Here is a 27,636-nt window from a genome sequence, read left to right as displayed (position 1 = left end):
TGCTGATGATATTTTACGTGCTGCAGAAACGAGACAAAAATTGACTGTTACACATTTCTGTAAGCAGAGGTTGCCAACGCAGGACTGGCAATAGCATCTGGTAAGATTCAAACCTCTACTCCTTTTCATTATTTAGGGATGCAGACAGAAAATAGAAAAATTAAGCCACAAAAAATAGAAATAAAAAAAGACACATTAAAAACATTAAATGATTTTCAAAAATTGCTAGGAGATATTAATTGGATTCGGCCAACTTTAGGCATTCCTACTTATGCCATGTCAAATTTGTTCTCTATCTTAAGAGGAGACCCAGACTTAAACAGTAAAAGCATATTAACCCCAAAGGCAACAAAAGAAATTAAATTAGTGGAAGAAAAAATTCAGTCAGTGCAAATAAATAGAATAGATCCCTTAGCCCCAGGTTGGGCGCCAGATGAAGGGGTGGCCTGCTCCTCCACACCTGTGGTGTTTCTCGTCAGGTGGAACAAAAGACTTGAGAAAAGAAAGAGACACAGAGACAAAGTATAGAGAAAGAAAAGTGGGCCCAGGGGACCGGCGCTCAGCATACGGAGGACCCGCGCCAGCACCAGTCTCTGAGTTCCCTCAATATTTATTGATCATTATCTCTACCATCTCGGAGAGGGGGATGTGGCAGGACAATAGGGTAATAGTGGAGAGAGGGTCAGCAGGAAAACATGTGAACAAATGTCTCTGCATCATAAACAAGGTAAAGAAAGAGGTGCTGTGCTTTTGATGTGCACATACATAAACATCTCAATGCCTTAAAGAGCAGTATTGCCGCCAGCATGTCTCACCTCCAGCCCTAACACGGTATATTCCATCTCAGTAGATTGAATATACAATCAGGTTTTACACTGAGACATTCCATTGCCCAGGGATGAGCAGGAGATAGATGCCTTCCTCTTATCTCAACTGCAAAGAGGCCTTTCTCTTTTACTAATCCTCCTCAGCACAGACCCTTTACGGGTGGCGGGCTGGGGGACAGTCAGATCTTTCCCTTCCCATGAGGCCATATTTCAGACCATCACGTGGGGAGAAACCTTGGACAATATCTGGCTTTCCTAGGCAGAGGTCCCTGCAGCCTTCCGCAGTGTTTTGTGTCTCTGGGTACTTGAGATTAGGGAATGGTGATGACTTTTAACAAGCATGCTGCCTTCAAGCATTTGTTTAACAAAGCACATCCTGCATAGCCCTAAATCCATTAAACCTTGAGTCGACACAGCACATGTTTCTGCGAGCACAGGGTTGGGGGTAGGGTTACAGATTAACAGCATCTCAAGGCAAAAGAATTTTTCTTAGTACAGAACAAAATGGAGTCTCTTATGTCTACTTCTTTCTACATCGACACAGTAACAGTTTGATCTCTCTTTCTTTTCCCCACAGATGAGAGGGGCAGAGAAAGAATAGAACCACAGCTCCTGTGGCATCACCTGGAGATGAACGATTTCATCTCTAATTATATTTCAGGTCCTTATTGCTGGTAAACTATGTTTCATCAATTTTACTAGTGAAACTGTCTGAAAACAAAAGATATGAAGAAGGTAGGTTAGTCTTAAAGATGTTTAGGTTAGACACTAACCACTGCTCAGCAACCCCCTTTGATTTGAGCTGAAGCTTAGAATCCCATTGGGATGATTCATCTATCAACGCTTACTGAGTGGCTATTCTATGTAAAGCACTGTTTAAAGTGCAGGCAAACAGAAGATTCAGTCCTTGCCTTCATGTCTACAGAGCAAAACGGTAAGAAAATCAATATTTACAAACATGGGATAAATGTCTCACATACAGTGATGCTCAGTAAATTTACTGAGTGGACAAATCAATATTGTAATAGAAGTGTATACGAAAACCAGGAGACCTTCCCAAAGCATATTTATCCCTTTGCCATAACACAAATGAGCCTGAAAGTTTACTATTTTGTATACCTGTACATAGAAACCACCCCTAAAAGAATAAACAACTAGTAAATGCCATAACAGATAGTAGCTACCAAGATTATACCACAAAAAAGAGAGCGAGAACAACAGTCAGAAAAAAGATTATCACTCATTTTATGTAAAGGAGTATTTTAATTCTTCTTCTTGGGAGCGATAAAGATTATACATGACTTGGAAATGAGACTGTACCAAATGATGGCCAAAGAAGAATCATCCTTTCTACTCCTTCTCTTTCGTCTGGTCACTCAGAAATATAATATTATCTGTAAAAAAGCCAAAATGTAAATATTAATTTCATTACTCTTTCTCCATCTCATTCAATAATTCTCCTCTAATACATACAACTTTAGTACTGTTCATTAAAAGGATTTTAGACATATTTTCAAAGTATTAAATAACTTGCTATGCTCACGAGAGGTATATATACAGTTGGCATAAGTGGAGCTACAAGTTAGGCACTGGCTGCTTTTCGAACAATTCAGATCTTGTTGGAAGAGGTGGGATATTTCTTGTCTTCCAGTCTTCTCAGAAACAATTTCCTGCAAAAGAACTGGTCACAAAACTGGATGCTTGGAATGGTCAGGCAGATTCCATGACACTAGGCAGCACATCCTCAGAGAAAAGGACAAAAGTGTATCACATTCTACACTCTGGAGGTCTACAGGAAAGAGTAAGAGTCCATATGTGGCCCTGTTAGCAATGACAGGATTTATTTATGTTTTTAACTTTAAAAATTCAAATAGAAGAAATTTTATTTTTAAATTATTAAACAGAATAACTTCTTATTTTTCCTTTGGAGATGGAGTCTCTGTCACCCAGGCTGGAGTGAAGTGGTGCGATTTCAGCTTACTGCAACCTCTGCATCCTGGGTTCAAGCGATTCTCCTGCCTCAGCCTCTCCAGTAGCTGGGATTATAGGTGTGCACCACCATGCCCGGCTAATTTTTGTATTTTTAATAGAAACCAGGTTTCACCATGTTGGCCATGCTGGTCTTGAACTCCTGACCTCAAGTGATCTGCCCGCCTTGGCCTCCCAAAGTCCTGGGATTACAAGTGTGAGCACCGCACCTGGCCCAGAGTAATTTTAATATACCAATTCTTGGGAACATTTTATGAATCAACATCACAGAGTTAGCATTTTTATCCAAAAATATCAGATGTTGCTCTTCAAATGCTATTCCAGAGGGAGTTAGCTAAAGATAAACAAAAGAACAGAGGCAAGTAGTAGTCATCCTTCAGTATCCATTGGGGGACTGGTTCCAGGACCCCTATGGATACCAAAATCCACAATGCTCAAGTCCCTGATATAAAATGGTAATAGTAATCACATATAACCTATGTACTTCCTCTTGTATACTTTAAATCATCTCTAGATTACTTACAATATCTAATACAAGGTAAATGCTATGTTAATAGCTGTTACACTGTATTGTTTCGCTTGTATTTTTGTTGTTGTTGTATTATTTTTATTGGTTTCTTTTTTTCAAATACATTCAATCTGTGCTTGGTTGAATCCACAGATGCAGAAACAAGGGACATGGAGGAATGACTGCATTTCCTTTATAATTCCAAAAGATTCTTGTAACTATAGAATTATCCACCAAGGACTGAATATTTGTTCATGACCATAGTCTTCCAAAAACTAGAATGTTTTGGTCTAGAACGGTTACTTCAGAAGAGACTACTCGAATTAATATCACTGTGGAAAAAGCCAAGAGTGCCATCCACTGGTGGTAGTTTTTTAGTTACAGATAGGATCCCTAGGAGAAAAAAAATCACCAATAAAACAGATCAACCAATAAACTCTATTTTCTTCAATTCAAATGTCACTGAAGAGCTCTTCAATTTTACCATTAGACATAAACCTAAAGTAAACTGACTGTGCTAGTGGAACCTAGTGACAAGGAAAAAAAAACAAAACAGCAGATCATCTGAAATGCTTCTGTTTGGCTTGATTAGTAACAACTCAACAATCTGAAAAATCTAAAGTTTGCCCACACTCTTGATTTATATTGGGACCCACAGGAGGGGAGGAAAATACCTACACTGCTTTTCAAGGTTAACATACTTTCAAAGAAACTTAGCAGTAAGAAAACATGTGAGCATTCTATACAACAAATTATAAATTATTAATAAGGTATGGTGGTTAAGACATGAACTCTGGAGCAAAGGAAAGAAGAAAGATAAAAGGAAAATCTAAGAGACTTAAGGTAGAAATCATGTAATATAATGTATGAATGAATGTTTATGAAGTTATCAAGGAAATTTGAACACTGATATTTAGTAAAAAAATTAACAGTAATTTATTAATATTAGGTGTGATAATAGCATGGTAGTTACATTTTCAAAAAGACACCTTATCTTTTAGCGATTCCTATGGAAATTTATGAATAAACTTATGTCTAGCATCTGTTTCAAAATAATCCAGGTGTAGGACAAGTTGCTGGAGGCATGGATATAAAACACTGTCCATCAGCTGACACTGAAGCGAAATGGTAGGAGTTCATTTTACCATTCTTTCTGTTCTTATATATGTTTGACTTTTTCCATAGTAAAAAAAAAATTTTTTTTTCTTTTTTTTGAGACAGTCTTGCTCTATTGCCCAGGCTAGAGTGCAGTGGTATGATCTCAATTCGCTACAAACACTGCCTCCTGGGTTCAAGCAATTCTCATGACTCAGCCTCCTGAGTAGCTGGGCCTACAGACACGCATCACCAGACCCGGCTACTTTTTGCATTTTGTGTAGAGACAGGGTTTCACTATGTTCCCAGGCTGGTCTTGAACTCTTGACTTCAAATGATCCACCCACCTCAGCCTCCCAAAGGGCTAGGATTATAGGCGTGAGCCACTGCACCCAGCCCGAAAATTAATTTTTAAAAATATTATCTAATTTGGGCATATCTCAGAAGTTCGTAAACACAGAGACATTACTATAGTAAAATTTAGTTTACTGCCATGTATTTATTTTAAAAAGCTTTCTTAGTATTTATATCCATAAAAGCAAACAAAAAGCACAAAATTCACAATGTCTAATTTTAGCAATTTACTCAAGAAGTGAAAAAAGCACCATCTATCTCATTTAAAGACATATTTCCAATATAATTTAAATACATTAAAATTGTTTCGGTCAATTAGGTACTAAAAACAACTTTAATGATAAGTCAATTGAGGAGAATTTGTCATAGAATTCTTTTAAATATTTTAAAGTTTCTTTTATGTATGCATTTTTGTTACAAATAGGGTAATAAAAAATTCTTAACTATACCATATACTATTAAGATACACTTCTGAGGGGAAAATAAAAATAGTAAAACAAGTTCAAAGAAAAAAGAATAATGTAAAATTTCCAAATGCTGAATTGCTATTTTTTTACAGGATAGTAGGTATCACATTGCTATGCTATTTAGATTCCATTGATACATTTAAAAATAACACAATCTTATATTGAAAAAAATTTCTTAATGTTGCTTGCAGACATCCAGAGGGGTGCATTATTTTCAAAATTCTTATAGCATTTTCAAAAGTTTAAAAACTCTTTCCTAAGGGATATCTTCTTAATCTTCTTTAACCTTTACGTGTACATCTTTTCTATGTTGTACTGTATTTTGTTTAAAGAGAATATTAGGCTGGGCATAATGGCTCATGCCTGTAATTCCAGTATTTGGGGAGGCTAAGGTAGGAGGATCATTTGAGCCCGGCAGTTGGAGACCAGTCTGGGCAACGTGGTGAAACCTCATCTCTACAAAAAAATTGACAAATTAGCCAGGCATGATGGTGTACACCTGTAGTCCCAGCTACTCAGGAGAAGGCTGAGGTGGGAAGATCACCTGAGCCTGGGGAGGTAGAGGCTGCAGTTAAGCTGTGATCACGCCATTGCACTCCAGCCTGGTTGACAGAGGGAGACCCTGTCTCAAAACAAAAACCAAAAAAGAGAACATTAAAAACTTCTTGGCTGGGCGCAGTGGCTCATGCCTGTAATCTCACAACTTTGGGAGGCCGAAGCGGATGGATCACCTGAGGTCAGGAGCTCAAGACCAGCCTGACCAACATGGTGAAACCCCGCCTCTACGAAAATTACAAAAATTAGCCAGGTGGTGTGGCACGCACCTATAATCCTAGCTACTCAGGAGGCTGAGGCAGGAGAATCACTTGAATCCAGGAGACAGACATTGCAATGAGCCGAGATCGTGCCATTGCACTCCAGCCTGGGTGACAGAGTGAGATTCTGGCTCAAAAAAAATAAAATTAAAAAAATCTTAATTTCAAACAGAAATTTCACATACTAAGTACCAAAGAGGATCTGAATAAATCTGCACACTCCCATTAGTGTAATTCTTATCTTGGCATACGCTTCTTCCTGGTTAGGGCTAGATCCTTCCAAAAGACAATACATTCAGAGTTTTTGTAGTTCTCAACAATAAGTACTGCGATGGACAATTCAGTTTTGGGCTTTATTCAAAAGTTACTTGTGACTAAAACTGTGAGTATAAAAATAATTTTTTAAAGGAAGGGATAAATGTAGAAACTCTTAGCAAGTAGAGAAATCAGAGTCATGGACATCTTCTAGTGAGTTGTCTTACCTCGTAAGTACTGGTACTCTTAACCCTAGTTAGTTACAATGTAGCCAAGTTTTTAAAAAAGGAGAAAAAGAAAAAAACAGCTATTTTCACAAGCTTCTTACCAGCTATGATTGTTGTTGCTTGTCGCCTCACATTATTTTTATCCATGTATTCACCATAGTCTATTTTCCCTTCCAAATAAATTCGAGACCTGATATAAATAAAATGTACAGTTTTTAGTTGAGATCTTAATATGCTTTATAAGAGTCAGGCTGGGGTGGTACTGAGTATATGACAAGGATGAAATATATAATCATACATAAGCTAATTTTTGCTACCACTTCTCAAGGTTCAGGATTAGGAGTATTGAAACGGTGTCCAAACAGACTTGGTAACATCTAGGTAAAACGGACAATGTTTTCATCTGTCAGCTATTTCTCTTATGGAAGTTAAAAAATAAAACAGTTCAAAGGGCAATTTAGTGGCAACCTTTAAATCTCTAGGAATAATTTCCAATGTATCATTTTCCTTGACCTTTGATTTTGGAGTCCCTAACAGACTTGATTTTCACTTATTTATCAATTCTTTTCTATGACCTTAGAAACTTAGATGATTAAAATTCAAAATATGGATTTGTAGCTTAGTATGATATTACCCTGAGTTAATTACTAAGACTATTTCTACACTGTATCAGCTTAGTATACCACTTAGAGGTAATTACTAAGACTATTTCTACACTATCTAGAAAGCTAAACTAGATAACAAACCTAACCATGATTTTCAAGAGTGGAAAGATGACAATAGCACCAGTTTTGAGCGTCTACCACCACCAAAAAAGTACAACACAGAAAGATTAGTGAAATGTCAGGTGCTCCCCTCCCCACACACACACCCATCTATCAGTAAGCGGGAGTGCAGACACTTCCCTTGAAATACCTTATATGTGTTTGTGTGTGTATGTGCACATATTCATAAACACATACATAAAGGGCAATGAAGATACATAGGAAGAAAAGCTATACAGTTATTGAAAAGAAAAATTTTAGTGATTGCTAAATTATTTTTCATAAAATATGTTTTATTTCTACAAAACAAGTACATTTCTAAACATATTAACTATCAATACAACTGCTGTTATACACACCATTTTGTCCTTCTATAAGTTTGGGAAACATACTTTTTATACATACTCAATCCAAGCCTTCCAAAAGGGAACTATTAAGCCTATAGAAAATCATCAAATATGAAATAACTGCCACGAAGATGAAGTCCGCGTATCAGGCTTCAGACATTCCAGATCCTCTGCTGGAAATACCACGTGGCAGCCAACATGCAAGAAGCCACCCTCAGCATCCCCGGCCACAGAGGCACAGGAATTCCTCAAAGAAGATGTTCCACTTGCTCGAATGCCACTTGATACACTTTGCCTTCTCTCCTGCCTCATCTATTTCTATTTATATACACACCCTGTTTGCCCTAAACTGTAAGTTCTTAGAAAGCTAAAACTATGTTTTATATACCTTTGAATTAGTCACACATGGCAACATGCCATGCATATAGTATCAAGGACTTAGTAAATACCTCTTAAATTAATACAGTCATTAGTAGTACTCAGGGATTTAAGACACTACACACTCCTTGCCATGAGAACACTTCTTATCAGCTCTTTAAACCATTCAATCCATAAGATCCTTCCTTCTTCAACTTACCCCTTTTTCACATACTGATATGCCACGTCTCTGAGGCCTGGCCGGAATACTGATATTCTGTGCCATGTTGTCTTTTGACTGATATCACCTAAATCATAAAAATAGGAAATTGGTTATAAATGCCAACAGACAACATGCCCAGGAAAACCAATGTCACAATTTCTAACAGACCAAACAGAATGAATGACAGATCTTGTTTAAAGTGGTTTATCTCTAAATTAGATAACTGGCAATAAATAGTATCTATTTATTGCTGATAAAATTAAAACCCCAGTCTTTTCTACTCACCCAATTGGTAAACTTCACTGTCCCCTGATCGCCACATCTCGTTAGTTGCTAGGGAAAATATTGTGACTGGATTTTTTCCTTCCACCTGTCTCAAGACAGGGTCCTGACCCACTCGCCCAAGTAAATGCACACGATTCAGGGCTGAAACACAACATCAAGACCAAATGAGACAGACAACCTGCTACAGACTGAGTATTTGTGCCCCTTCCCCCAAAATTTGTATGTTGAAGCTCTAACCCTCAATGTAATGGTATTTGGAAGTGGGGTCCTTAAAAGGTAATTAGGCTCAGATGATGTCATGAGGGTGAGGTGTCCCTATAGGAATAGGAAGAGTTCAGAACTTTCTGTCTCTACCATGTGAAGGCACAGTGAGAAGGCAACCATCTGCAAGCCAGGAAGACAGCCCTCACCAAGAGCTCAATCATACTGGCACATGAATCTTGGATTTTTAGCCTCCAGAACTGTGAGAAATAAATGCTGTTGGTGAAGCCACCTGGTCTATGGTAATTTTTTATAACAGCCTCTAAGCTGACCATTAAAGAAATCCACACCTGGCCAGGCGCGGTGGCTCATGCCTGTAATCCCAGCACTTTGGGAGGCCGAGGCGGGTGGATCATGAGGTCAGGAGATCAAGACCATCCTGGCTAACACGGTGAAACCCCGTCTCTACTAAAATACAAAAAATTAGCTGGGCGTGGTGGCAGACGCCTATAGTCCCAGCTACTTGGCAGGCTGAGGCAGGAGAATGGCGTGAACCCAGGAGGCGGAGCTTGCAGTGAGCGGAGACCATGCCACTGCACTCCAGCCTGGGCCACAGAGGGAGACTCTGTCTCAAAAAAAAAAAAAAAAAAAGAAATCCACACCCAAGATTGAGAGAAATGTCCAGAAGAAATGCTATAAATATGACTTCAACTTCAATCTCTGTATTAAGTAAAACCCAAGTTCTGGAAGATCAGAAAATAAGTTAAGGAATGAATAAGGAGAGGTTGTGAGAGAAAAGAGAGTTGGCAAGAAAGAAGAAAATAGTCATAAAGAAAGCAGCCCCACACAACAAACTGTAAGCTCTAGATCTTAAATTCTTCTTTAAGGTATCTTTTTTAACTGACTGTGGAGCTAAAAGAACAAATCTGAGATCTGAAAATCTTTATAAACACAAAGGAATATTTCCGTGAAGAAACAATATCTTTTACAATCTCAGCTTAATACAACAGAACCTGGGAAGACTCAGATAACCAAATATGACTCAAGGAAATTCTTATGCAGGACAGTGTTGACGAGAATGAGTAGTAACTGGCTGATAAGGAGACTAGGGGCTCAGTTTATACTATGTCTCCACAGCCTGATGGGTCAAGGCTAAGATCTGAAGAGCAAACATGAGCTAAAAGCACAATGAAAGCATGGTTAACCCAAGCAGCATACCTCTTCTATAACACATTTGAGATTGGCAAATTACTAAAAATAACATTTTAAACTTGGAAATTAGCTACTTACATCTTTCAAGAACCAAACTGCTAGCTGTTTCGGACTCATGTCTTACAAACTGACGAAGTACCTAAAGAAGAACAAATGAGTAACATGGCTTTAATTTTTTAGGAAAGGCAAATGCAAACAGAAGAATTACTCACATTCATTCACCATGTAGTCAGTAGTTCCTGTAAATTCCAGAAGAGAAGAGAAGCTCTTCTCATGTTCTCCCAGTAGAGTGCCAGAAGGCCCCGGCAAACACTTCAAGAGCAGCCTACTGCAGAAGCCCAAAGGTACAAGGAAGGTACTAGAAGGCATGCTCAAGAGTTAAGTTATAGTACTCCCGTTTATTTTGCGACAATCTCCTTGATTATGGCACTTCTGTGTTTGCACACAAAAGGAAAAATCAAAATAGTATCACTTTAACATTACAGAGTATGATAATATTTGTAAATCCAACCTGTACCTAAGAGTTGCTGCCAAGTATTTTCAAAATCCAGCTTTCATTAGCTGGAGAGACAAAAAGAGACAAAAAGTACTACATATATCTAATATATACATCCTCTAATTTTTTTTTTAGTGTAAATAACTGGTATATTATTACTATATTTTGGTTATAGTAGACTTTAGAAATTAAGAAATTTAGATCCAACATGGGTACTGATTTAATCCATCATTAGACCAAAGGAGAGTTAAAAGAGATGTTTTATAATTAATAATTTAATAAGTAGATTCATTAATAACATATGCAATGACCAAACAAGTGTCAGGAGGTGTGGAATAAATGCAAAGCCTCACTCTCAGGCATAACGAACAGCCAGTTAGAGGAGGGTCGCCAACCTCCAGGGCCGAAGACTAGTAGAGGTCTGTGGCCTGTTAGGAACCTGGCTGCACAGCAGGAGGTGAGCGGCAAGCAGCGAGCAAGCATTACTGACCGAGATCCGCCTCCTGTCAGATCAGCAGCGGCATTAGATTCTCACAGGAGCAGAACCCCATTATAAACTGCTCATGCGAGGGATCTAGGTTGTGCACTCCTTATGAGAATCTAACTAATGTCTGTTGATCAGAGGTGGAACAGTTTCATCTTGAAACCATCCCCGCGGCACCCCCCTCCTCCATGGAAAAATTGTCTTCCATGAAACCAGTTATTGGTGCCAAAAAGGTTGGGGTCTGCTGGTTTAGAGAACGAGAAATAGGTTAAATTCCAACAAAACAATACATTATTAAACTAATGACATGAATGACTTTCTGACACAGCAACAGGAACATTATCCAAAGTCAGATTCCCCGTGTCTATGAAACTGCCTTCCCTGGTTGCTCCTTCAGACCTTAAAAGGAATTAGGATACCTAATATGATTAATCTAAAGTGTTTCATTTTAAAATAAGCAAAAATTATGATACATAATATCTAACTCACAAGGCTATTGCAAAAATTAAACAGCTTCAGTAGTGAGCTTAGACTAATACAGTTTTTATAAATATTTCATGGGAAATTTCATGTTTTCAATGCATCAGAAAAGGTCTCATAAATTTGATTCTTTGATTAAACACAAAGACTCGACTGTCCAAGGCAGTCACATCATTGTTGGAAAAGGTAGTCACTACCACATAATAGCAGCAATCATTACTGAATATCAGCTAAGGGATTTATCTATTATCAATTCTAAAACTAAATCTACAAGTTATGTAAAATTATTCCCATTTAGAGCTGAGAAAACAACCGCAGAGAGACTGCATAACCTGCCCAAGATCCTGCAGGAAGTATGTGGCAAGTGATCTCAAGGACCCAGGGCCTTTTGACACCAATGCTCCTGCTTTCCCAAAGCCCTCTGCTGCCTCCTTAATTTCATCTGTAAAGATGGGAGTAGACATCACTGAATTCAGAGTTCAGAGATCTAGCCATTCTATCAGAGAAACATTTTTGAAGGGCAGTACTGTTAATATAAAAAGCAGAAGTCCACCAATCAAATAAACACCAATTCCCAGGGTGCTGTTGGCTATCTAATCCTATCACTAAACTTAGAAGCAGAGGGTGGATAAGAAAATAAAGATATGAGTACAACATACTATAGAATCAAACTGCTAACGAGAACCTGTGTCATGATTCCGGAAATGTACTCATTTGAGTGCTCAGACAAGCTAGAGTTCATAAATCTTACACAGAGATTTATAATAACAATGTCTCATTTGGGGCACACAAAAATCAAGACCTAGTGGAGATTAGGAAAGGATTATTTAACTTGGATAATTTTTTAAATTAAACTTAACTCTTATTTAAAGACATTTTAATACTGTAACGTTAGTGTTATTAAGAAGTAATAACTTTTTCATGTTTCACATTTCAATACACAAAAAAATAGATTAAAGATACAGGTTAAAGTGCAGATCCAAGAATATAGGATTAAGGTGGGGAAAATGACAGTCATGGAGGAAATGATTCTTCATTGGTCTTCACAGGACGATGGGGAGTAGGAGAGCCAAAGAATCTACAGGAGTTGGTGCCCGAAGGTGGTAAGTAAGGCAAAATGGTAGTCTAAGCTGGCTCAAGGTGGGCTAGAGTGACTGGAAAAGTGAGGAGCCATACTAAGTGGAATGAGAAGGCATTTTCTACATAGTGAAATCTATGGTGACCATTGAGACTTGAGCTGCTCTCTTCAGTGTGGAAAGATGGGGGAAGAAGAACGTTTAGCAACACAAGAGGGAGATGGTCAAAAAAGCAACCACATGCCTTAAGAAAAAAGTTGGAACAATGATTCCTACAGTCTTTAGGTCACTAAAGACCTTTAATGTCCTCTCACTGGTTAAATTCAAGCAACACACACACGTTTTAAAAATTAATGACTCCTATCACATGTGTGAATAAACCTGAACTTTTTTTTTTAGTGAACATAATTTACACTGGCAAAATCGTCCCCAATCCTCCATATCAAATGAGTACAGAGGTGGGTGGGTGAGCTCAAAGGTCTTTTGCCCCTGTAGTTAAAAGCCTAAAGAAGTCTTCTGATCACTGTGGCTGATAGTAATACATCTCAGTACTAATACAGACAAGCGACTACCTGTAATACAGGTCTTCGAAACATGGCTGCTTCTATTTTCTTTTCTTACAGTCTAATCTTTAGGCTCTTCCTGAAGGAAAAAAACAAAATAAGAAAAAAACATTACTTCTTATGGCAAAAGTACAACTCACCAGTCTTAAATTCCTGACTATATTCATAATTTTTATGCATTCCAATTTTGTGACCACCACGTACCAACATTCCTGCACATCTGATGAGGATTCCTTCCTCCCTCCCAAATAAACTCACACCTGTATGTCTTTTTGGTCCCAAATAACTTCCTCTTCCTCCAACCCATAGACAAAATTTTGATTCTGAGTTAATCCCACTTCCAATCCACTGTCTTCTCAAATTTCATTACAATGCAAGCTCCCTCAGGGCAGAGATTTTTATCTGCTTTATTCACTGCCATTTTCTAAACTTCTAAAAAAGTTCTTAATGCATAGTAAGGGCTCAATAAATATTAGCATCACCAAGGGACTTATATCTTGAAAAATTACTGCCTTCATCTCCGTTAGCAAAGACCAAGCAGCGTACAGACCCCCGGGCTAGCCAGCCACACCGTAGGGAGAGGTGGGCACCCTTTACCGAAGATGGCGCCACCACCCGAAAACCGAGAACTGGAAGGAAATCACGCGGTACTCCGCACGACTGATGAAAGGGCCAGACACCTACACAGAAACACCTCCCGACCCACGCAGGATCACGCGCAGCCAAAACACACGACTCTAGCACTTCCTTCGCGCTGGCTATCCCTTTCTCCCTCACCTGACGCTCTAACCCGAGCAACCCAGTCACGCAGGGGATCGCTTCCTACGCACAGGGAACGCAAATCTCGCTAGAGGAAAAAGGAAATAGAACCTCCGCAACTTGCGCCTTGGAAATACTGCCGGCTAGCGCTGCCGGAAACGCCTCCCCTTAACTCTGAAGTTCCGCGATCTTCTCTTTGTGGGCGGGCGGATGGATCAACGCCGCCAAGTGGTGAGTTTGAAAGGTTTCAAGTTTGGAAGGTTTCAAGTTTGGAAAGAAATGAAATTATGTGATGAGGTTTCTAACTGGGCCCGGGAGGGGGCGAGGTAGGCAAAACAGAGACTAGCTCTGCCTGGGGGAAAAAAAAGCAAAAAGATTTGTGACCAGCCTAGGCGACACAGTGAGACCTGTCTCTACAAAAAATATAAAATTAGCTGGGCGTGGTGGCGCGCGCCTGTGGTCCAAGCTTCTCGGAAGGCTGAGGTCGGGGGATCGCCTGAGCCCTGGAGGTCGTTGCTGCATTGAGCCGTGAACGCACCACTGCATTCCAGTCTGGGCAACAGAGCGAGACTCTATCTCAAAGCAAAACAAAACAAAACAAACAAAAAAAAAAAAAAAAGAGAAGAAGAAAATTAAAGAAAAAGAAAAAGAAAACGTCCCAGGTCTGTTAAAGCACTAAGAAAAGCAGAAAAAGAAAGGGGAACTGGGGAAGGGCTAACAGGCTGTGAAATTTAAGGGAGCACCAGAAAAACTGGCAATCAAATAATATATTAATGTAATATTTTAAAAGGTAAAAATATTTAAAAGGTAAAAAAATACTTTGTTCCGGGAGGAACAAAATAAGAGTCATGTGTACCTTAACAACAGGGAAAGGTCTGAGGATTGCGTCATTAGGCGATTTTGTTGCTGTGCGAACACCATAGAATGTACTTTCACGACCTAGATGGTAGAGCCTGGCCACACCTCGGCTGTGTGGTGTGGCCTGTTGCTTCCAGGCTGCAAACCTGACAGCATGGGGCGATACTGAATACCGCAGACCATTGTAATTCATGGTAAGTATCTGTGTGTCTAAACATATGTAAACATGGAAAAGGTACAGTACAAATGCAGTGTAAAAGATAAAAATGGCACACCTGTATGGGGCGCTTACCATGAATGGAGCTTGCGGAACTGGAAGTTGCTGTGGGTGAGTGAGTGAGTGAGTGGTGGCCCAACATGAAGATCTAGGACATTATTGTACCCACTAAACACTTCATAAACACTGTACACTTAGGCTACACTCAGTTTATAAAAAATACTTTTCTTCCTTCAGTAAACTTTTGCTTACTATAACTTTTTAAATCTTTCAATTTTTTTACGTTTTAACTGTTTTGTAATAACAATTAGCTTAAAACACACACTGTACCACTGTACAAAAATATTTTTCTATCCTTATTCTACAAGCTTTTTTCTACCTTTGCTTTTTTTTTTTAGCCATTTTTTTAAAAAACTAAGACATAAACACACACATTAGCCTAGGCCTACACAGGGTCATTGTGATCAGTCTCAGCCTTCCACCTCCACGTCTTGTCCCACTGGAAGGTTTTCAGAAGCAGTGACACACAGGGAGCTGTCATCTCCTATAACAATGTCTTCTGGAATCCCTCCTGAAGGACCTGCCTGAGGCTGTTTTACAGTTAACTTTTAAAAAAATAAGTTAAATAATAATAAAAAGTATAGTAAATACATAAACCAGTGACATAGTCATTATTAATATCAAGTAACACATGAGTAATACATTGCATTCTGATGTTTTAGCAGGCATGATGTCACTAGACGATAGGAATTTTTCAACTCCATTGTAATCTTATGGGACCACCTTTGTATATGCACTGTTGTATATGCATTCTTTTTCCAAAACATCGTTATGAAGTGCATGATTGTATTAAAATTTTAACTGAATACAGGATCCAAGCCAGACTGGAGCCTGAGGCACAAGGAAGAATATGCACCCCTGTATATATGTGTGCTTATGTATTTTTAAAAATTGGGGCTAGGAACGTTAGTGGGGGGCTGGAGGGAAGGTGGGGATGGTTAATGAGTACAAAAAAATAGAATGAATAAGACCTACTATTTTCGATGGCACAATAGGTTGACTATAGTCAATAATTACTTAATTGTACATTTTAAAATAAGAGTGTTATTGGATTGTGTGTAACTCAAAGGATGAATGATTAAGAGGATACCCCATCCCCCATGATGTGCTTATTTGACGTTGCATGCCTGTATCAAAATATCTCATGTACCCCATAAATATATACACTTCCTTTGAACCCATAAAAATTAAAAAGACCCCTCTCCCTCTCCCTCTCCCTCTCCCTCTCCCTCTCCCTCTCCCTCTCCCTCTCCCTCCCCCTCCCCCTCCCCTTTCTTCGGTCTCCCTCTCCTTCTTTTTTCGGTCTCCCGCTGTTATCGAAGCTGGACTGTACTGCCATGATCTCGGCTCGCTGCAACCTCCCTGCCTCGGGCTCCTGTGACTCTCCTGCCTCGGCCTGCCGAGTGCCTGGGATTGCAGGCGCGCGCCGCCACGCCTGAATGGTTTTTGTATTTTTGGTGGAGACGGGGTTTCACCGTGTTGACCGGGCTGGTCTCCAGCTCCTGGCCTCGAGTGATCTGCCTGCCTCGGCCTCCCGAGGTGCTGGGATTGCAGACGGAGTCTCGCTAACTCAATGCTCAATGGTGCTCAGGCTGGAGTGCAGTGGTGTGATCTCGGCTCGCTGCAACCTCCACCTACCAGCCTCCTGCCTTGGCCTCTTAAAGTGCTAAGATTACAGCCTCTGCCCCGCCGCCACCCCGTCTAGGAAGTGAGGAGCATCTCTGCCTGGCCGCCCATCGTCTGGGATGTGAGGAGCCCCTCTGCCCGGCCGCCCTATCTGGGAAGTGAGGAGCGCCTCTGCCCGGCCGCCCCGTCTGGGATGTGAGGAGCGCCTCTGCCCGGCTGCCACCCCGTCTGGGAGGAAGTGAGGAGCGCCTCTGCCCGGCTGCCCCGTCTGGGAGATGAGGAGCACCTCTGCCCGGCCGCCCCGTCTGGGAGGTGAGGAGCGCCTCTGCCTGGCCGCCACCCCGTCTGGGAGGAAGTGAGGAGCGCCTCTGCCCGGTTGCCCCATCTGGGAAGTGAGGAGCGCCTCTGCCTGGCCGCCACCCCATCTGGGAAGTGAGGAGCGCCTCTGCCCGGCTGCCACCCCATATGGGAAGTGAGGAGCGCCTCTGCCCAGCTGCCCCGTCTGGGAGGTGAGGAGTGCCTCTGCCCGGCCGCCCCGTCTGGGAGGAAGTGAGGAGCGCCTCTGCCCGGCCGCCCCGTCTGGGAGGTGAGGAGCGCCTCTGCCTGGCCGCCGCCCCGTCTGGGAGGTGAGGAGCGCCTCTGCCTGGCCGCCATCCCATCTGGGAGGAAGTGAGGAGCACCTCTGCCCAGCTGCCCCATCTGGGAAGTGAGGAGCGCCTCTACCCGGCTGCCACCCCGTATGGGAAGTGAGGAGCACCTCTGCCAGGCCGCCCACTCTGGGAAGTGAGGAGCGCCTCTGCCTGGCCGCCCACTCTGGGAGGTGAGGAGCGCCTCTGCCTGGCCACTCCGGCTGGGAAGGGAGGAGCGCCTCTGCCCGGCCACCCCGTCTGGGAGGTGAGGAGCGCCTCTGCCCGGCCGCCACCCCGTCTGGGAGGAAGTGAGGAGCACCTCTGCCCGGCCGCCCCGTCTGGGAAGTGAGGAGCGCCTCTGCCCGGCTGCCACCCCGTCTGGGAGGAAGTGAGGAGCGCCTCTGCCCGGCTGCCCCATCTGGGAAGTGAGGAGCGCCTCTGCCCGGCTGCCACCCCGTATGGGAAGTGAGGAGCGCCTCTGCCCGGCCGCCCCGTCTGGGAGGTGAGGAGTGCCTCTGCCTGGCCACCCCGTCTGGGAAGTGAGGAGCGCCTCTGCCCGGCCACCCCGTCTGGGAAGTGAGGAGCGCCTCTGCCTGGCCACCACCCCGTCTGGGAGGAAGTGAGGAGCGCCTCTGCCCGGCCGCCCCGTCTGGGAAGTGAGGAGCGCCTCTGCCCGGCTGCCACCCCGTCTGGGAGGAAGTGAGGAGCACCTATGCCCGGCTGCCCCATCTGGGAGATGAGGAGCACCTCTGCCCGGCCGCCCCGTCTGGGAGGTGAGGAGTGCCTCTGCCTGGCCGCCACCCCGTCTGGGAGGAAGTGAGGAGCGCCTCTGCCCGGCTGCCCCATCTGGGAAGTGAGGAGCGCCTCTGCCCGGCCGCCACCCCATATGGGAAGTGAGGAGCGCCTCTGCCTGACCACTCCGTCTGGGAGGTGAGGAGCGCCTCTGCCCGGCCGTCACCCCGTCTGGGAGGAAGTGAGGAGCACCTCTGCCCGGCTGCCCCGTCTGGGAGATGAGGAGCACCTCTGCCCGGCCGCCCCATCTGGGAGATGAGGAGCACCTCTGCCCGGCCGCCCCGTCTGGGAGGTGAGGAGTGCCTCTGCCTGGCCGCCACCCCGTCTGGGAGGAAGTGAGGAGCGCCTCTGCCCGGCTGCCCCATCTGGGAAGTGAGGAGCGCCTCTGCCCGGCCGCCACCCCATATGGGAAGTGAGGAGCGCCTCTGCCCGGCCACTCCGTCTGGGAGGTGAGGAGCGCCTCTGCCCGGCTGTCACCCCGTCTGAGAGGAAGTGAGGAGCACCTCTGCCCGGCTGCCCCATCTGGGAGATGAGGAGCACCTCTGCCCGGCCGCCCCGTCTGGGAGGTGAGGAGTGCCTCTGCCCGGCCGCCACCCCATCTGGGAGGAAGTGAGGAGCACCTCTGCCCGGCCGCCCCCTCTGGGAAGTGAGGAGCGCCTCTGCCTGGCCGCCACCCCGTCTGGGAGGAAGTGAGAAGCGCCTCTGCCTGGCTGCCCCATCTGGGAAGGGAGGAGCGCCTCTGCCCAGCCGCCACACCGTCTGGGAAGTGAGGAGCGCCTCTGCCTGGCCACCCCGTCTAGGAGGTGAGGAGCGCCTCTGCCCGGCCGCCCAGTCTGGGAAGTGAGGAGCGCCTCTGCCCGGCCGCCCAGTCTGGGAAGTGAGGAGCGCCTCTGCCCGGCCGCCCTGTCTGGGAGGTGAGGAGCGCCTCTGCCTGGCTGCCACCCCGTCTGGGAGGAAGTGAGGAGCGTCTCTGCCCGGCCACCCCGTCTGGGAAGTGAGGAGCGCCTCTGCCCGGCCGCCTGGTCTGGGAAGTGAGGAGCGCCTCTGCCCGGCCGCCCCCTCTGGGAAGTGAGGAGCGCCTCTGCTCGGCCGCCCGGTCTGGGAAGTGAGGAGCGCCTCTGCCCGGCCGCCCCATCTGGGAGGTGAGGAGCGCCTCTGCCCGGCTGCCACCCGGTATGGGAGGAAGTGAGGAGCGCCTCTGCCTGGGCGGCCCCGTCTGGGAAGTGAGGAGTGCCTCTGCCCGGGCGGCCCCGTCTGGGAAGCGAGGAGCGCCTCTGCCCGGCCGCCCTGTCTGGGAGGTGAGGAGCGCCTCTGCCCGGCTGCCCTGTCTGGGAGGTGTACCCAACAGCTCCGAAGAGACAGCGACCATCGGGAGCGGGCCATGAGGACGATGGCGGTTTTGTTGAAGAGAAGGGGGGGAAGTGTGGGGAAAGGAAGGAGAGATCAGATTGTTGCTGTGTCTGTGTAGAAAGAGGTGGGCATAGGAGACTCCATTTTGTTCTGACTAGGAGAAATTCTTCTGCCTTGGGATGCTGTTGATCTATGGCCTTTCCCCCAGCCCCATGCTCTCTGAAACGTATGCTGTGTCAACTCAGGGTTAAATGGATTAAGGGCGGTGCAAGATGTGCTTTGTTAAACAGATGCTTGAAGGCAGCATGCTCTTTAAGAGTCATCACCAGTCCCTAATCTCAAGTACCCAGGGGCAGAAACACTGCAGAAGGCCGCAGGGTCCTCTGCCTAGGAAAACCAGAGACCTTTATTCATGTGTTTATCTCCTGACCTTCTCTCCACTATTATCCTATGACCCTCCCATATCCCCCTCTCCGAGAAACACCCAAGAATGATCAATAAATACTTCATAAATTAAAAAAAAAAAAAAAATTAAAAAGACAAAAACAAGAAAATTTTTTAATTAAAAAAATTTTGGCCAGGTCCAGTAGCTCATGTTTGTAATCCCAGCACTTTGGGAGGTTGAGAAGGTGGATCACTTGAGCCCAGGATTTCAAGACCAGCTTGAGCAACATGACAAAACCCTGTCTCTATAAAAAATACAAAAATTAGCCAGGCGGCCAGGCGTGGTGGCTCAACGCCCATAATCCCAGCACTTTGGGAGGCCGAGGCGGGCCGATCACAAGGTCAGGAGATCGAGACCATCCTAGCTAACACGGTGAAACCCCGTCTCTACCTAAAAATACAAAAAATTAGCTGGGCATGGTGGCGGGCGCCTGTAGTCCCAGCTACTTGGGAGGCTGAGGCAGGAGAATGGTGAGAGCCAGGGAGATGGAGCTTGCAGTGAGCTGAGATCGCGCCCCTGCACTCCAGCCTGGGCGACAGTGCAAGACTCCGTCTCAAAAAAAAAAAAAAAAAATTAGCCAGGCGTAGTGGTATGTGCTTATAGTCCGAGCTACTGAAGTGGGAGGATCGCTTGAGCCTGGGAAGTTGAGGCTTCAGTGAGCCATGATCACACCACTGCACTCCAGCCTGTGCAACAGAGTGAGACCCTGTCTCAAAAAATATATATATGTGTGTGTATATATATGTGTATATATATCAATATATATCAATGAAATATGTGTGTATGTATATATCAATATATATACACATATATTTTTTGAGACAGGGTATATATATATCATCCCACAAAATATATGTATGTATATATGTGTATATATATCAATATATATGTATATGTGTTACATATCAATATATATAACACATATATTTCCAGAACATTAAAGTAGTTGAAGAAGTATTGAAAATTTTTAAAGTAGGTATTGTAACAAGAAAAACCCAGAATTGCATTAATAAAAACCTTCCCCCAAACTGAGAAGAAGCCGAGAAACCAAAGATTGACCCGGACAAGTTCAGCTTGGCGAGTAGAGGAGTTTATCAGGACTTACATACAAGGCACTGCTAGATGGCAGCAGGACAGCTGTAGAGATCTGCCTGGCCTCCCATCCCTAAGCTACATGTAAGCTAATTTTCTGGCTTTTAGCCTACTGTGTGTGATGGAGCTGTTTTCTTTGGTAGGTTCTCAGATATTCTCTGGGATGTTTGGCTTCTCAGAAACACCTGCTCTTTGGCTGGTCATCATGGCCTTGGCATATGGCCTGGCCTTCAGGATTCAGGCAGTGGACATACACTCTTTAGTAACCCAGGGTGGGGGGACCTGTTACACTACAGGTGTATTAAAATTCACAACATTAAGTTTAAATATTTTATTTATGCCAAGATGGATATAACTTTACTTTTAATGGAAGTAAACTGATCAGTAATGTTTTCAAATCGGCTTTGCTTGTTTTGAGAGAATTGCCATGCCTTCACAATTTTTCTAGACCAAGTAACAATCTTAAATAATTTTAATTAACTTCAGCTTACTGATCTTGTATTTAAAATTTTGGTATTTTATTCATCATGAATTTTTTTCATTAGTTTTAATATTTTAAGAATATTTCATTAAAGTATCACAAATCTTGATTGCTGAGTTCCTTGGTACCCCTTAAATTCCGTCTCATTCACGCTAATCCTGGGCCTAGTGGGAAAAAGGATGTATGGAGCCCCATAAATTGCAGAACCCACCACACCAGCGGGGGCTGCCCCTTCCACTCCTTCTCCTGGTCCTGGCACTGTCCAGACTGTGGAGAAAGAAGTTACCCACCATATTGTTCTAACAGGCAAATCACCTCCTCAGGCCTCTACCTAAAACCTTTCATCTGCCCATTTTTGCCATTTAGGGATAAAATCTTAAGACAGCTTCCAACACACACACTTTAACCCCCTCCTGAAGGTCTTGCTCACCAGTTGGTATACTGTATTTCTAGATGCTTACCTCCATTTTACTGGCACCTTCACAATGTTGAGCTGCTAAAACATACCATGTTATACTGCCTTCAAGCCTCGCACAGGAATTAGTAATCCCACACCCCACCCGCTATGTTACTACTGTCAATGACTTCCAATGATTTTCTCTTTAAAAATCCTGCTTCCACTTGAGGGGTAGAGTCAAATGAAAAAGTAAATTCACCCTTTTGCCCAAAGTCAGTTTCTCCCTTCTAAGCTCCTTGTTTAATGGTACCAAGATTCTCCCAGACTTGAACTTTGTAATCATCTTCATCTCTCTCTCACCACCCACATCCATTCACCTGTATCCAATCACTTGGCTCTAAAATTTCTTTCTTCATGTGATGCCACTAATATCTCCCTTTCTATTTGCATACTTTGGAGTAAGGAGTGTGGGAGAAGTTGTATAAAGAAAAATGCAGAAAGCACCATGCAAATTGAAAACAGACAACCTTGAGCAAACTCTTACAACTTTATAAGTAACACCTTAGTGGAGAGTCTGGAGTACTCTGAATTCTCAGACAGGAATTGCCAATACACATTCTCCCGAGATTGCTGGCTGAAGAGAATCACAGTGCTGCTACTTCAGTTTTTTTTTCTTTGACAAAGAAAAGCATGATAAAATGTACACAGTTTTTTAGATATAAAATGTCATGGAGAAATTAAAGCATTTTCTTCTATTATCAAATGGATCCCTCTTCCTAACACAACAAATGCTTCTGTTGCATTGCTCTGTCCTCAGGATCTGAACTGCCCTCCCCTCACACACTTTCAGACTTCTGTACTCAAATGGTCCTTCCTTTCTGTTCTCCCATTTCATTTTCTTTCCTCACTCAGTCCATCTTATAACAAATGATCACAAAGTCACCTCATCCCTCCTGTTAACTGCGAGCTCTTAGAGGTCAGGGAACTTGTGAATATCCAGTTCACAGTATACTTTAAAACAAGGACAGGCTAGTAGGGCCCAGGTCACAGGCCAGGGTATAGAAATAAGAATCCAGAAGGGATGCTCAAATAAGCATTCTTATTTCTGGGAAGAATCCAGAAGGATGCTCAAAGAGCCCTAAAATTATTTTAATTGAGGACTTGGAATAGTGACTCCAATATATTTTTGTATCAGAGATACCCCTTCAGAAACCTAGATTTTGCATTTTGACGAGGAAGCCCTGAAACCTCTCCATAGGATACACATACACACACTTTGTGTAGTTCATCCATGGACCCAGAGATGGCCTTTCCAATGCTGTGAAGTGGTGACAGGTAGCATTATGGCTTTAATCAGCTTTAATGCCTGGCAGTAGTAGACTGACACAGGGCTTTTTATCATTTGCAAAGACAAATGAGAAAGAAATGTGTATCATAAATGCCCAGGGGTGCAAAGTCATCTTTGGCCTGACTTATTTCTCCCTAAATTAAAAAGGTTTCAGCTATAGGCATCCATTGGTAGAGACCAAGACTGGCAATACTTTATCATAAATAGGAAGCCTTGGACAGTTTTGCTGTAAATTATCCATTTTTAAAGAAATTTTAATCAGGTTTTTACTTTGATTTTAAATCAGCTTCTCTAAAGCCTCATAACTGCTGAAAAATTGCAGCACTTATTACCTACACTGATTACTTGCATATATTTTAGAATGGTTTGAAAGCAATTTTAGCAATACTTAGTAGTTTTTATGGCTATTTTTTAAAGAAAAACCTGACAATTTTTATCTAATTCAAGATTGAAAATATGGTTCATCTAGAGATAAAAAGCCTTAGTCGTTCAGGCTGAAAGGTTCATACCTTTCAATATTCACCTTTCTACAACTTTCAGTAAATGGCCTCTCTAAACTGGTCCATGTGTTAGAGCTTATTAGACCAGTAGAGCGCAATAGTGTTCCTCTAGATCTCAAGATTATCTGTTGGTACCTTAATGTCAGTGTTGACATTTAGAATACATCCATAGAGAAGTAACATATTTTCTAAAGTATTTTAATTTAACTTCTTTAATGTTACCAGCCCAATGATGTTAATAAAATAATTGTGATAATTAGTTTCCAAGTTATATAATGATCTCTGTGCAAAAACAAAACTTACTGAGGTAAGAAATAAGCGTCTCACTGAAATGGAAGGGATGAAACGCCAAGGCCAGTGAAGACCCAGTCCCTCACACTCAGTAGTATCTATGCAGATATCCTGCTACTGTAGAGCCAGAGAGAGAGAGCCAGTCAGAGCCAGAGAGAGAGAGCCAGTCAGAGCCAGAGAGAGAGAGAGCCAGTCAGAGCCAGAGAGAGAGAGAGCCAGTCAGAGCCAGAGAGAGAGAGAGCCAGTCAGAGCCAGAGAGAGAGAGAGCCAGTCAGAGCCAGAGAGAGAGAGAGCCAGTCAGAGCCAGAGAGAGAGAGAGCCAGTCAGAGCCAGAGAGAGAGAGCCAGTCAGAGCCAGAGACAGAGCGAGAGCGGGCCAGAGACAGAGCGAGAGAGCCAGTCAGAGCCAGAGCGAGAGAGCCAGTCAGGGCCAGAGAGAGCCAGTCAGGGCCAGAGAGAGCGAGAGCGGGCCAGAGAGAGCGAGAGCGGGCCAGAGAGAGCGAGAGCGGGCCAGAGAGAGCGAGAGCGGGCCAGAGAGAGCGAGAGCGGGCCAGAGAGAGCGAGAGCGGGCCAGAGAGAGCGAGAGCGGGCCAGAGAGAGCGAGAGCGGGCCAGAGCCAGAGAGCCAGAGTGAATGAACCTGGCACCAGGTCCATTCAGGTGCGAAGCTAGGCTGAGGAACACAGTAGAGAAGAGGCTGTAGACCCAAATAGTCATAGTCATCAATGCCTGAGAAGACTAGTATAACCAAACACTTCTCATCTATACATTGGATGTACTTAATAATTTCCCTGTTTCTAAATCACAAATTATGGTTGACCTTGTACTATACTACAAGGAACATGGCCTGGTGTGTGTGTTGTTGTTGAGGGGGAGGTGGCAAGAGATAAACTAACCCATTTTACAATTTTGAATAGAGCCTAGTAAAGAAAAATGGCAATGGGCTATAGGAAGACCACCACCACACTTAATTGCATGGAAAGAATTGCTACTCCAAAGCAGAACAAAGAACAGTATTAGGGTTTATTCAGTTAAAAAAACTTCTAGCTTTTAAAAATGAGGGGAAAAGAAGAAAATCAAGCAGCAAAAAAGCCATTATCATTAACAGGTTGCATTCACTAAGATGATACAAACAGAGCTCATCAAATACCTTTATGACCAACATAATTTCCTAGCAGATCCTGACCATTATTAACTGTTGGATCTACGAAGCAGAGACGTGCCACCAAGACCTGCTACTACTAACCCACTGAATTCTCTTACCCTTTTATTCGTAAAATGTTCTCCGACATAAAATTCTCATTCTTTGTTAGTTACATTTTACAAAGGATATTTTACCTGTAATTAGGCTTTGGACAAGATAAAAACCTTTATTTAAAAATACAGTATTCTCTTCCTTTAAAAACGTGTACAGAAAAAGGATTTAGATAAAATATGATTTTAAAAAACAGGAAACAAAGCCAAATTCTCATAAAAACCAAGAGAAATTGGTGAGGCCCAGAATATCAAACCAACCAGAACAGCCAGAAGAGAGGCAGGGCAAATAGATGGAAAACAACCACAGGCACATCAAGTTTTCCCTGAAGCCTCTCCCCACAGCATTTTTGTTCTGCAAGTTAACAACCAGCTCAGAGATGTCCAAGTTGCATACAGTCTAACTTTTACCCACCTCACATAATGGCGAAACCATTTATTTAATAAATACAATATCAGAAAGGGTATACATTAGGAGACCCACTTCCTCAAAGAAGCTGGGAATTCTCTCTTAGGAACAGCATCATGTAACCTGAGAAGCACTGTGGAAATCCAGGCACATTTTCTGTAAGCTCTGACTTCAACTCTAAACTAAATCCTATTCCTTTCTATGTACAATGAGTCCCTGGGATCCTTGGTGGGCAATCAGCAACAGCAACCTCGTAATCCATAGGCCAAACCAAGGGCTGTTTTCCTTTTCTTCTTTTAACGCAGAGGCTCACGCTCTCCTGCTGTTCATCAAAAGTGTGAGAAGTAAATAAGTTACTGATCAGTGGCATTAGGAATATAACAATAGAAAAGAGAAATGGCTTCCAATTATTGTATCTGGGACCCTTGCGAAGACAAAGCCTTACTAGCTTTAGGATCTTGGCTATAAATGGTAAATTAGTAGTAGCTTTTGAAATCCTTGGGCATTCAAGTTTGGCTAATTTTTTCATTTTATAAGAGGAAGGTTGGGACAGCTGATATCTATTTACAGAGGTTCTACAGTAAAAGGTTGGCTGGTACAGAATGAGTTTTTTTTGTTTTTTTGTTTTTTTCTAGATATAGAGTCTTGCTCTGTCGCCCAGGCTGGAGTGCAGTGGCGCGATCTCGGCTCACTGCAAGCTCCACCCTCCCGGGTTCAAGCGATTCTCCTTCCTCAGCCTCCTGAGTAGCTTGGACTACAGGCGCCTGCCACCTCGCCCTGCTAATTTTTTGTGTTTTTAGTAGAGACGGGGTTTCACCGTATTAGCCAGGATGGTTTCGATCTCCTGACCTCATGATCCGCCCGCCTCGGCCTCCCAAAGTGTTGGGATTACAGGCATAAGCCACCACGCCTGGCTGCAAAATGAGTTCTTAAGGGGAAGATTACTCACAGGTAAAGCTTGAAGACCTTGCACTCTTTCCTCCCACCAGGCGTTTCGTGCTTCTTGATCCTGTGTGGGTCCCAGAGACCCCAGTGTCACCATGATGGGTATCTCCCTGGGGTGACTGGGCCTGCTGGGCTTCTCTCAGTTCCCTGAAGTGCAAGGGGGAAAAAGCAAAGGCTACTTGATCTCCAATCAGAGATATGTATGATCAAAACTAATATGTAAATGTTTTTCTTTTTGTTTCAGTATTTACAGAAACAAAAAGCCTGAGCTATGTACAGAATAGAAAATTCAGTTACTATGGTTGTCATAAAAAATGATTGACACACACATGTCATACAACATGGTAGGTTTAGCTCCCCAGGCTCTGCTGATTGGAGTGTAGGTGATGTTTAAAATATTTTAAATTAAGTGAACAGCTCTTCAGGCTACATATGAAAGGTACCAGGGTCAATAAACCACAACTTCTGAGTCAGATCTGGCCCATCACCTGTATTTATAAATAAAGTCTTATTGGAACACAGCCACTCATTTATAGTGTAAAAACACCCACTGACAACATATAACAGCAGAGTTGAAATCATTCCAGCAGAAAGCATATGGCCCACAAAGCATAAAATATTTACTCTCTAGCCCTTCACAGAACAAGTTTTCCAACACTTGGTCTAGACCAGCAGTCCCCAACCTTTTTGGAACCAGGGACTGATTTCAAGGAAGAGAGTTTTTCCATGGGTGGGGAGTCGGGGGAGGAGATGGTGTCAGGATGAAACTGTTCACCTCAGATCATCAGGTATTAGATTCTTGAAGGAGTGTACAACCTAGATCCCTCACATGCACAGTTTACAATAGGGTTTGTACTATAAGAATTTAATGCTGCCACTGATCTGATGGGAGTCAGAGCTCAGGTGGTAGGGCTCACTCACCCACTGCTCACCTCCTGCCATGCAGCCTGGTTCCTAACAGGCCACAGACTGGTACTGGTCCATGGCCCAGGGGCTGGGGATCCCTGATCTAGATAATTTCAAGATGCTCTCTGCCCCATCTCTATGATAGGTGCCCATCACTGGTACTGGCTGATGATAGTCACCTGTGTCTCCATAGCTGGCTTCCCAGAATGTACACCACACCTTAAGAGGTACTTATATTCTTGTGAATAACATAT

At 43.4% G+C, this 27,636-nt stretch overlaps 2 protein-coding genes and 1 long non-coding RNA gene across 18 annotated transcripts in view; 1 reads left to right on the top strand and 2 right to left on the bottom strand.

The window, feature by feature from the left end:
* Positions 1 to 2,070: 2,070 nt before the first annotated feature.
* Positions 2,071 to 13,949, bottom strand: SSBP1 (single stranded DNA binding protein 1). 12 transcript variants are annotated; one of them, XM_063725580.1, is made up of 7 exons: positions 13,856 to 13,949; positions 13,035 to 13,104; positions 10,005 to 10,065; positions 8,514 to 8,654; positions 8,226 to 8,313; positions 6,639 to 6,727; positions 2,071 to 2,221 (listed from the first exon to the last, which is right to left on the bottom strand). In XM_063725580.1, the coding sequence occupies exons 2-7, from the start codon at positions 13,056 to 13,058 to the stop codon at positions 2,178 to 2,180; spliced, it is 447 nt and encodes a 148-aa protein (XP_063581650.1). In that variant the 5' UTR covers positions 13,059 to 13,104; positions 13,856 to 13,949; the 3' UTR covers positions 2,071 to 2,177.
* Positions 13,950 to 14,023: 74 nt separating this feature from the next.
* Positions 14,024 to 27,636, top strand: part of LOC100448324 (uncharacterized) — a 27,573-nt gene continuing 13,960 nt past the window's right edge. For all 5 annotated transcript variants that reach the window (XR_010140944.1, XR_008527276.2, XR_008527279.2 and 2 more), the window contains exon 1: positions 14,024 to 14,836. This is a non-coding gene — a long non-coding RNA (uncharacterized LOC100448324). The remainder of the gene's footprint in view (positions 14,837 to 27,636) is intronic.
* WEE2 (WEE2 oocyte meiosis inhibiting kinase) overlaps positions 24,874 to 27,636 on the bottom strand; it is a 23,910-nt gene continuing 21,147 nt past the window's right edge. Inside the window, exons 11-12 of the mRNA XM_002818542.2 lie at positions 26,481 to 26,623; positions 24,874 to 25,853 (exon numbers count right to left, since the gene is read on the bottom strand). Of these exons, the coding sequence (XP_002818588.1) occupies positions 25,828 to 25,853; positions 26,481 to 26,623 (169 nt within the window). The 3' untranslated portion in view covers positions 24,874 to 25,827. The remainder of the gene's footprint in view (positions 25,854 to 26,480; positions 26,624 to 27,636) is intronic.

The sequence above is a fragment of the Pongo abelii genome, chromosome 6, assembly GCF_028885655.2.
Source record: "Pongo abelii isolate AG06213 chromosome 6, NHGRI_mPonAbe1-v2.0_pri, whole genome shotgun sequence".
Classification (NCBI taxonomy): domain Eukaryota; kingdom Metazoa; phylum Chordata; class Mammalia; order Primates; family Hominidae; genus Pongo; species Pongo abelii.
Note: the sequence above shows the minus strand (reverse complement) of the source record. Positions and strands in the feature narration are given on the sequence as shown.